Source organism: Phaethon lepturus, unplaced genomic scaffold, assembly GCF_000687285.1.
Source record: "Phaethon lepturus isolate BGI_N335 unplaced genomic scaffold, ASM68728v1 scaffold51812, whole genome shotgun sequence".
Classification (NCBI taxonomy): Eukaryota; Metazoa; Chordata; class Aves; order Phaethontiformes; family Phaethontidae; genus Phaethon; species Phaethon lepturus.
The window spans coordinates 2,980-13,503 of NW_010522194.1; the positions used below are offsets into that span (position 1 = coordinate 2,980).

At 35.0% G+C, this 10,524-nt stretch overlaps 1 protein-coding gene across 1 annotated transcript in view; it reads left to right on the forward strand.

The window, feature by feature from the left end:
* The first annotated feature begins 498 nt into the window (after positions 1–498).
* The window catches only part of TSG101 (tumor susceptibility 101), an 18,027-nt gene continuing 8,001 nt past the window's right edge, over positions 499–10,524 (forward strand). The window contains exons 1-6 of the mRNA XM_010281729.1: positions 499–580; positions 2,463–2,528; positions 3,118–3,281; positions 4,638–4,764; positions 7,360–7,426; positions 9,123–9,214. Coding sequence (XP_010280031.1) covers positions 568–580; positions 2,463–2,528; positions 3,118–3,281; positions 4,638–4,764; positions 7,360–7,426; positions 9,123–9,214 — 529 coding nt within the window. The 5' untranslated portion in view covers positions 499–567. The remainder of the gene's footprint in view (positions 581–2,462; positions 2,529–3,117; positions 3,282–4,637; positions 4,765–7,359; positions 7,427–9,122; positions 9,215–10,524) is intronic.

Consider the following 10,524-nt stretch of genomic DNA (forward strand, 5'->3'; position numbering starts at 1 on the left):
CTCCCTGCTCCTGAAGAAAGGAAGTGAATGAAACCAGTATTATTACTGATAATATCGTGCCTTGAAATGTCTTCTTTCTAGTGGATAAAATACATGAAAATACTGATCAGTAATTGATAAGTACTGTGATGCTTTGAAAAGTGCTATGAAAGATATCTGTGAGGTTCAGATCCCAGATAGCTGTGTATCGGGAATGTTCAAACCATCACTACATGAATGCAAATGCAGTAGCTTTACCCAAATCACTTCATGTATGGACCCTTATTTAAGACTAAAAGCATCTTAACACCTTGTTAAAGTTTGGTAAGTTACATAGGCAGCATTCAGTTAAGTAATAAGGAGAAATAAATCTTTATTCCAAAACAAGAGTGGAGAAGAATGTCCATATATCAATGTAAACTCTCATAAATGCAATCTATTGGGTAAAATAAAATGAAATTAAATTATACTGAAAATTTAGTCTCTAAAGTAATTCTTTTGTCTTTTGTTTTGCAGTATAAGTATAGAGACCTAACTATACAGGAGACAACCAGTGTTATTACCCAGTACAAGGACCTCAAACCTGTCATGGATTCATATGGTTAGTCTGCGCATGAGAAAATTTTTGTTACTATTCAGTAATGTTGATGGTTTAGATATATTTGGTAGGTTTTGTGGCGAAAAAGGAGATTAAAACTAGAAAACATAATTTGAGTTTCTCTTCTTGATCTTTGACATCAGTACTTCCTTAGAAACAGTTATTTTCTAGAATAACCTTTCTATATTCCTCAGTCTATTGAACATGCCAAGTGTTGCATTTTTCACAGCTTCACTTTTAGTTAATCACTCAGTGATGTCATATCAGTTGGTGTCTTGAGATTGCTGGTATCTTATAAATTCAGCTTTGCTGCCATATAAAGATATTTTTAGAGTTCTATTTAGAAAGAACTGTAAGTCAATAAACAGATACTTCATTAAAAGTAATCATGGCAGTCCTTAAGAGTATGAAGAAAACCTAGTCAAGTATATAGAAAATTGGTATGAGGGGTTCTGTAATGTACATTAACAATGACAGTCACTGTTTGTTGTCCTAAAGATTCTGGGTAAATTCAAGTGTGTTAAATTAAGATGATATCTAGGGTCAGCTCCAGAGGCTGAGGGCATGGTTCCACAACATACAGTGAGCCAGCACAGGTGCTAGGGTTATCCTCCTTCTGATAACCTTTTTCTAACTGTCACCAGTAGGATTCCTCTGTGAGCTAATTTATATTACTAATACATCATCAGAGATTTTATAGTATACTTTCTGAATTGTAGATCTGGATTGAGAAGTATTAAGAAGGGACGTGAAAGGTCAAAGATAAATTAGTTTTAACTTGAATAGCTGCAAGCCAACAGCTGCACAGAAATAAAAATTTATACAGTGACTGGAGAATCAAAAACAATAGTGAAAAGACTGTGGTTGGAATAACGTACACCGATTTGCATAATGATAGTGATCAGAATTACAGGTAACTTTGAGCTGTAGCAAGAAGCCTGTTTGTGTTACCTAAATCTTTCTAAGCTGCCTCAGAAAGGCTGAGCACAGAACCATTTACAGATAATTGCTGTTTTTTTGGAGCAGTGAAATGATCAACAAGAGAATGGTTGCATTGCTGTTGAGGTAGTTTTCAAGTTTATATTAATAATGAAATATATACCTCCATTTACATCCTAACATGTTCTAGGTGCCATTGCAGAACATTAGCACTAAAAGAATTGTACATGATACACCACATTTGAAGTACGACTAGAAACTTTTAGGTGAAATTAGGAAAAGCTTTATTGCCAGAAGTTGATTTATTCAGCCAAGAATAATCTATTGGATCGAAAGTATGTGAAAACTAAATGCAGCAACTCAGTAAATTGAGTTTGGGATTCCTGTGCAGTTTATGAACTAAGACTAAGATCTGGTAGCAAGTCAAGTGCTACGCATTTCTTCCTCTTCAGTGTATTATTGTTTGGTTAAAATACCTTTACTGATTATGTAATAAATGCCTATGGTCCAGTAATTTTCAGTGTTCTTGCTGACCTGTTTTTTTGGAGAAAGCATAAGGAATTCTTTGTAATCCTAAAATGGCAATTGTTATTTAAATTACGTTTGAGTTCAGATTATCTTTGCAGCAATTTGTATGATTTGCAGTTTGTATGGTTCCGACATGTTTTACTTGGCCTCTGAATGAGGAAACAGTTTTATTTGCAGTAAAGGTAGTTTGACAATAATTAGGCATTCATCTCTCAGAAATACGTTATTCATAAGAACTTACCTGACTGTAGATAATGATTTCCTAGTCCATAAATGTGCAAGAGCAGAACCTTTCAAGCTGAGTTTATATGTGTGTAACTTCTGAAAATTTATGCTAATAAATAGATGGGGTATAACCTAAACGGAGATTAACGTAGCAAAAATGTTTGTTTTAAAAATACTGTTTGTTCCCTTTCAGTTTTTAATGATGGCTCATCTAGGGAGTTGATGAGCCTCAGTGGAACTATTCCTGTGCCTTACAGAGGTATGCATTTATTATTGTTACCATCACCGTTATTTTCCCAAATTACATGAAAAACGATTTAGATTTGTCCCGGTTCAACTTCGCTACTTCAGTGATCACTATTTTCTTGAAATCCTTCACTTGTCCAAAGTATAACGTTTTAAAGAAATTGTTCCCTACTGTTACTGTGAAATAAAATGTTAATGTTGAACATTGCTTATTCAGTCTTGTACAGCTCTGTAGCATCTCTCTTCTTTCAATGCTGCACGTTTTTCAAGCATCTCAATTGAGTGAGGGTTGAAACTCATTTATTGCTGCAGCTAACAGTAATTCAGATCAGGGTCTAGTAATGTTGCATTGTAGAACAATTGAGATAATGTATTAGTGGTAAATGATAACTGTAAATCAAAGTTAAATTGTTCTGAAAAACGTTGAGTTCATGGCCATATTGTGAGCTCTTTGTTGAATGTTATTAGTAGATTTTGACTTTGGCTTCTGACTCTGTGCAGTTGCATTTACTGGGTTAAGGATTTTTTTTATGAATCTGGATACAAGAGGACAGTTGAAGAGTTGGAATAACTTTTAAAATCTTTCAAAATGTCTTTTCTAGGTAACACATACAATATCCCAATTTGCTTGTGGCTGCTGGACACCTACCCTTTCAACCCCCCAATTTGTTTTGTTAAACCCACTAGCTCTATGACAATAAAAACTGGGAAGCATGTTGATGCAAATGGAAAGATATACCTTCCTTATCTGCATGAGTGGAAATACGTAAGTATAGGGAACTTGAAATTCTCAAATTGTGCAGTTCTGAATTCTTTTGGATAATTGTATAATTTTTAACAAAAAACATAATCCTCTTTGAGATCTTAAACAATTTTTAAAATTAAAACAACTGCTGATTATTTGTAATGTCTTAAGGTTCAGGATGTTGCATTTTGCCTGGTTAATTGCATCTTTAGTTACAGTTTGTCTGATCAAACAGTGCAGCATAGGCATCCTTCTCTGTCAGGACACTGACATAAAGATCTGAGAGATAAGAATGTTTACGAAAGGGAACTTATACATTCTGTTAGAACACCCCTGGGCTGCAGTTAATCTCGGTGACTAAAATGGACTCGTATGAGCACTTGGACTAATTTATGTAGACATTGCTGGTGCTTCACGTATATAGATGTATTTGCTTTACCAGTAAAGGCATTGAGCAGTGCAGGCCTTGTAGAAGTTGTGACCAAAACACGGGCTTGTAAAGAAGATAAACTGCACTGACAAGGTTAGAAGACTGGTACAAGATACATGGTTCTGTAAAAAGTGATTAACAGGAATAAATTTATGAAGCATGGGTGGTAGTTCAGCACTTGCATTGTACTAGTGGAAAGTGACTGCCCAGATCAGGATGCAGGTCTTGCACAAGCAAGAGGATCATTTAAGGTACAGGTGATACAGAATTCATTCAGTTTGAGAGGCTGGTAAAAATAATTAAGTGGATTATAGAGCTAAAATAATTTGGAAATAGGGTATTTAATCTAGTGCTGCATTCAGGATGCTTGTCCTTAATTTTGACAAAATTAAGTCATGCCTATATTAAATATAGTTATAAACTGAGAAGCCTCGCTTAGCTATATTTAAAGGAGATTTGTGCCACTCCTCAGTGGGTTAAAACATTTTTTTCTATTGAGCCATTATGAACCTGAGCAAAAACTATATGCTGTATGAAATTGAAATGTCTGAAAACTTAGTGACGTGTACTTTTTTCATGTTGGAGAGTGGATTGAAGTTTTAAAAAATGTAATATAATCCATCATTGCACTGTCATCTTCAGTTATTTATTGCCCTGCAGTTGAAATGAAATCATGTAGTACCCGGTTTATTCTGAGTATAAACGTTACTGTGTGTAAATGATCCAGTTTCAAACACCAGCTGGCTGGGTTTGGTATCTGTAAAGGAATCCAGAAAGGAAGTTAAATATGAACGTATATATACATAGATATATATATAAAAAAATTTAAAACCCACAAATAAAAAGATGGCTTTTGAAAGCTGGTGGAATGTTATAATTTTGTTATTATAGTCAGCTAAACAGTCTGTTAACAAAATCAACAACTTGTGATTTGCTTACCCTCACAGCCCCAGTCAGACTTGCTAGAACTGATTCAGGTCATGATTGTTGTGTTTGGTGAGGAGCCTCCAGTCTTTTCTCGGCCTACCGCTTCATCAAGCTACCCACCATACCAGGCAACAGGCCCACCAACTAGTAAGTGGTCATGGCTACTAATATCTGCAAATACTCATATTAGTATTCCAAAGTGATTGTTGCTTTGCATAGTTTGTCAACAAATGATGTATTCTACTCTAGAATAACTTTTTATATTGCTGGCTAATGAATTCACCTGTGCTGTACTTGACCTTTTTGAGCTACGTTGGAAGAATGTGTTTTTTCGGCTTTTAGGAGGGAGGAAAAATAAAGTTTGTATTTAAAAAAACAACAAACCAAAACACACACAAATGCCCTCAAGCCTCTCAAAACAGCCAGTAACCTGTCAACATTCAGAGATATGCTTAGGAAGAGATTATTCAGATAACTGTCTTTGTATCTTTCTTTTTTAGTTCTGATAATACAAGTCCATCTGTTAAGTTTCCTGCAACCATTGATTTCATAAGCAAAAGCATACTGCTTGTGTTTCCTGTGACCGCACTCCTCCTCTTTTTTTTTTAATAATTGCTGGCTCAATATTAAAAAAACCTGCCTTGCGATTTTTCATTCTTCTGTGTGGATTTGGTACTCTGACTTGGTACCCATTCTTATTTTCTTGCAAAAATTCTCAGGAATCTTTTATTTATTTAAATTTCTGGAGGCATCTTATTTTAAAGACTGAGGATAGGTGGGTGGGGGAAAAAAGGGAAGTGGGAAACAGAAAATTGTTAAAATTCTTCCAAGAGGAGACTGCATTGGGTGGAGGAAAAAAAAAAACCCCAGTAGAATAGACCTACTCAAGCCAAAGACTGGGGCAGGAGGGGTTGGGGAGCAGATAAACTGCAGATTGTTTAATGATATTGTAACACTTCTACATTAATTTAATGATAGAGTGGCTGTATTTGGGGTTATATGGTTTTGCTGTATTTTTAAGGCTGTGTCTGATTTCTTTTGAAATACAGCTGTTATCAGATCATAGTGTTACATCTGAAAAGCTGACGTACTATTAGTTACAGTTTCCAGCAGAAACCATTTTCACCAAGGTCTTAGGTTCTTAACATGTGAGAAAAGGAGTAGCAAACATAAATGGGACCATTAGGGATAGCTGGTTAAAGGTAAGTGTTTGGGACTTTTTAACTTGTCTAGTGCTACCCGACCTGTAAGAGCACTAGATGATTCTACTGTTCTGATTTTTCAAGAATAGTGGGTGTCAGTACAAGTATAGTTTCAGTAGAGACTGTGACCTGTATTGTGCTTTAAGGAAGGATCATCAATTGAAACACACTTGGTTACTCTTGCAGTCAGTCACTCAGTGCTGGCATAGCTGAAATAATTTCAGTGGAAATGTTTCATGATTTTCACATTGTTAATAGCTACTTACTTTTACTCATGTAATCAGTTTTTCCTTATTTTACAGACATTCAGGTTTGGGGTGTTTTAGGTTCTAGATACACTGTTTAAGAAGAAATGAAGCCCTTAAATTGAATCGTTTGAAAGCATTCAAAGATGAAGATAGCTTGTCACTTTAAAAAAAAAAAAGCTATTTGATATAATATTCCTAAAATTGCTAGAAATGTGGAAAATATATTCAAAATTAAAATTTTATATTTTAATAATAGAATTGTCAGTTTTCCAGGAGGAGGCTTAAAATTGCCAAGGCTGTTAAAGTCTTAGACATTTATATGTGCTGATACTCTTTTTTTTTTTTAAGTATAACTTCTAAATAGCAGAAGTTACTGGAGAAGAACATGGTTGGATTGTTAAATAGCTAATCAACTGTTGTGAAGTCTAGCTATTCTGAAGGTACTTGAATAATACACTCATTATTTAGTGAGTAGAGAACAATGGCTACATTGGAAAGGTTATTTTCTTTTTTTCAGCTATTGTATAAAAAATGGAGACAGCTCTTCAAGAGAGTCATCTTTAATAACATGCCTTTTTTTTAGTTCCCTAGCTGCAGATACTTTTTCTTATGTATCCACATTTTACTTAGTACAACTATTTGTTGTGCATTTTTAAATCGGTATCTGTTTTTATCCATGCAGTGGTTAGTTTAAAGTAATGATTAAGAAAAAAATAAACATGCAGTGAAAGGTGTTCTATCTAGTTGCTCTAAGGAATGTGCAATTGACTTCAATTACAGTGCTCATACTTGCCTTCCAAACAAAATACTCTTGAAAATATTGTAACCACAGTTCCTAGGTAGAGGTGGAACCTTCAGAAATGCAGAAATTGACTGCGTTTTATGGAAATGTGCTTGGATACAGAAAGGAAATTCTAACTGGTCAATACATGCAGGGAGGGCCCACTGCAGTTTAGTCCTTTACGTGTTTTGAGGGGAAGCAGCTGCCTTGGTCAGTTGGCACAGAGATAGCTCACAGCAAACATCTGCATGTATCCCTCTTGCCAAGCTGCACAAGAGCAGCATGGGAAACGTCCGGGAGTGTTGTGAGAAGTGATGGTGTTAGAGGATGCAGGGTATACGTTTTTGAGGGGGTTTGGCCATAGAATGACTTGTCTTACTCTTGTTTTGTATTATGTTATATTCTATTCATTGTCCAATACTACTTTGAAAAGCATCTTAATGCAGCTTAAGACTTCATATACATTAAACTTACGAAAATTAAAAATACACCAAATGATTATTTTGTTTAGCTTCCTATGTACCGGGCATTCCAGGTGGAATATCTACCTATCCAGCAGGAAGCACTCCAAACCCGAGGTAAGAACCCCTTTAAACTATCATCATTTACATAATAGACAGTTTCAATGAATAGCATCTAGTCTTAGTTGTATTTTTTTTATGGTATATTTGTTGTATAATTATGGTGTTAGCAGGTTTCTTTTAAAGTGAGGACTCAATACTTGTCAATAGCCAAAAGAAAGTTTGATAAAGGTTTAGCTTCCCTAGTGTTGCTTGCTTCAAATGCTATGTACTTGGTTGGTAAATATATTTTTAAAATTATTACCTAACTGCCAGATGTTATCTTGCTTTACTCATATATCATATTCGTTTTTATGGGCTTGGTATGTTTACATGATCTAAAAAGTAATGTACCCCTACAAGCTGGGGTTTTTTATTAGCATTGTTAGTATTGCTTGGGGTAATTAGCAACTCAAAACATTGAAGAAAAAAAAAAAACAGTTGATGGATTAATACAAACCTTGACTCCATAAATGTGGAATTAATTCGGAGCACTCTAAGAGAATTTGAAGGGCACAAAATTATTTTTAAAGCTTTTATTAATATAAAGCAAGGCTTTTATTTTCCAGAGAACTTGCAGTTCTGTCTTAGTAAATAGTAAGATGCTGATCGCTGCCTCCTAGTGTGTACCTACATTCTTTCACATCGTAATTAATTCTTTTTATTATTAATACCCTTATGTCTTGATTTTGTGTTAGAAGCATATGAGGAGTTGCTGTAGTGTAGAACATCTTGATATAACAAAAAAAATTTTAAAACCCTGTGAGCATTGTGAAAGTGGGGTGTTTTAAAAAGTGAAAAATGGGGGTTTTGGTAAGTTCTCATGGCAAGTTTTTTCCTCCTAAATACGTTTATTTAAAGTGGTCTTAATCTTTGTACAAAAATGAATAATAGAAGAACTATTTTTAAAATAATATATTTTATGAATGAACAGAAAGGTTTCAAGAACTATTAAATTTGCAATTATCTGAGGAGGCACAGAATATGCTTATCTTATATTTTACATGTTTTCTTAGACCATTTTGTTTATTGTCGCCACAGTTAATGCTCTGTTGTATGCAGGTGTTTGTCAGTCTAGTACTAACTAATTTGAGTCTTCATTTCAGTTGATAGTAAATGTATTTCAGAAAGGTATTGTAGGCTGTCATGTTATATGTCATCTTGTAATTGTTTCAGTGAATAAATGAATACTTCTGCTTTCCTTCATCCTTCAGAGCAGGGCTGAGAGTATCTGGAGGAGTTTCATCTTGCAACCATATTTTGCACAACATTTTAAGGTTTATATAAAGCAGTCCAGCAGTCATCTTGTTAACTATTATCATATTAAAAATTATTAAATTGAAATTGCTGTTGTGAGTTTGTAGGTAGAGTAATTTCTTTCTTATACTTTTGGTGTTTCATCTGGCAAGTTAGAAATTGCATGGCAAGATTAAGAGATTGAAGGGAATTTGGAATGATCCAAATTCTTGACCAGGCAATAACTAGATAGGGTCTCAGATAAAATGGTAGCTTCTTAACATACCAGAAATACAAATTGTGAAAGATGTTAATGTGAACAGGAAAAGAGCAGAAGTATAACTGCAATTTAAGGCCTGCAATTTAAACATTTTATTATGTGAACAAATATTTAACATGGTGCCATAAAGATAATATACATGGATGATATTGTACAAATAGTTACATAACATTAGCATATCTTTCTTTGTCAAAGCAGCTACCCAAACTATCCTTATCCGGGTGGTGTTCCTTTTCCAGCAACCACTAGTGTTCAGTACTACCCTTCTCAGCCTCCTGTGACTACTGTTGGTGAGTAGCTTTGAAAGGATTTCTTTGAAGTGAAGGTTTCCTCTATAACTGACATGTAAAGAAAGAAAATGGAAAAAGGAATGTATTGTTCTTAATCTGACCTTCCAAAGAATTGATCTTCAATTTAAAAAGTTATTCAAAGGAAGAATAAAATACATTTTATGTCCTTCCCCTTACGTTTTTGTTTAGTCAGGAACTTGATAAATTCTTGGTTTTGTGCAGTGCATTGTGTGTGCTGTGTGAATATTTCAAAGAACACTGCTTGTAACTGCCTCAAGTTTTTTTTCTCACCCTTTAACTGTAGGTGACTTTTGATTGTCTGCATTGCTCTGTTCATGGTCATGGTTTATAAAAATGCTTTTGTCCTCATTTAATCATCTACTGGACTCACTTTATTTACTCTTTATTTAGACTTTCTTTACTCCAGAAGTCATAGCTATGTATAGCAGAGGTTTCCAATGAGTTTGGAATGAGCTTCATTTTTACTGAGTTTTTTTTCTCCAGCCTCTTCACTTTTGCTTCTTAATGGTCCCTACTTGTTACTTCCTTCTTTTTTCCCTTTAGCAAGCAAGATCTAGCATATTCATGTGTATCTTTTCCCAGTCTGCTGCTCCATGGCCATTTCCCGGCAATATACACTAGCTTGGTTTCCACTTTGCACCTCACTGTTAGTGTATGTGTAACAGATTGGGAACCAGTGATAAAGGTCATCTAGTTAAGTAGGGGGTTAGGGCAGTAACTTCCCAATTGGATGATAGCCCTTTTGGACCAGTTACAGGGTAAGGACGTAGACTCTTTTGTGACCTTGTTCAGGATATCAATCATTAGTGGTCTCTTGCACCATAATTTAAAAGTGCATCTATAGGTTCTTCATTTAATGTATGAACTCCCAGTTATTTATACAGACTCTTCCCTCCAGAACTGTGTGTATTTTGAAATTTTCATTCACACACATGGGGACGAAGAAAGTTCACAGCTTGGCAATGGAAGAATGCTTCTACTTTACTCTTAAAATATTTGAGTTCTTCTGTTGTTACAGAATTTGGAAACAACAGTAAGTTGTATGTTGTATTCTTTTTGTGCGTGATCCCATCCTTTGTGTCCAAGTTCTTTCAGCCTTCTGAATTAGAAAAGTCTTCTAATTTGTTGAAAAATTGTTGGCTGCCTCAGTGGTCAACTCCAATCTGAGGTGACGTATGTCTACCATGCACACTGCAAGAAAGCTGTTGTCCCACTTAAGTAGCCCAAACATTACTCAGTGTTGGGCCTGTAGTTGGGTCCTTGGGAATTAGTGGTCTCCACTGGCTCTC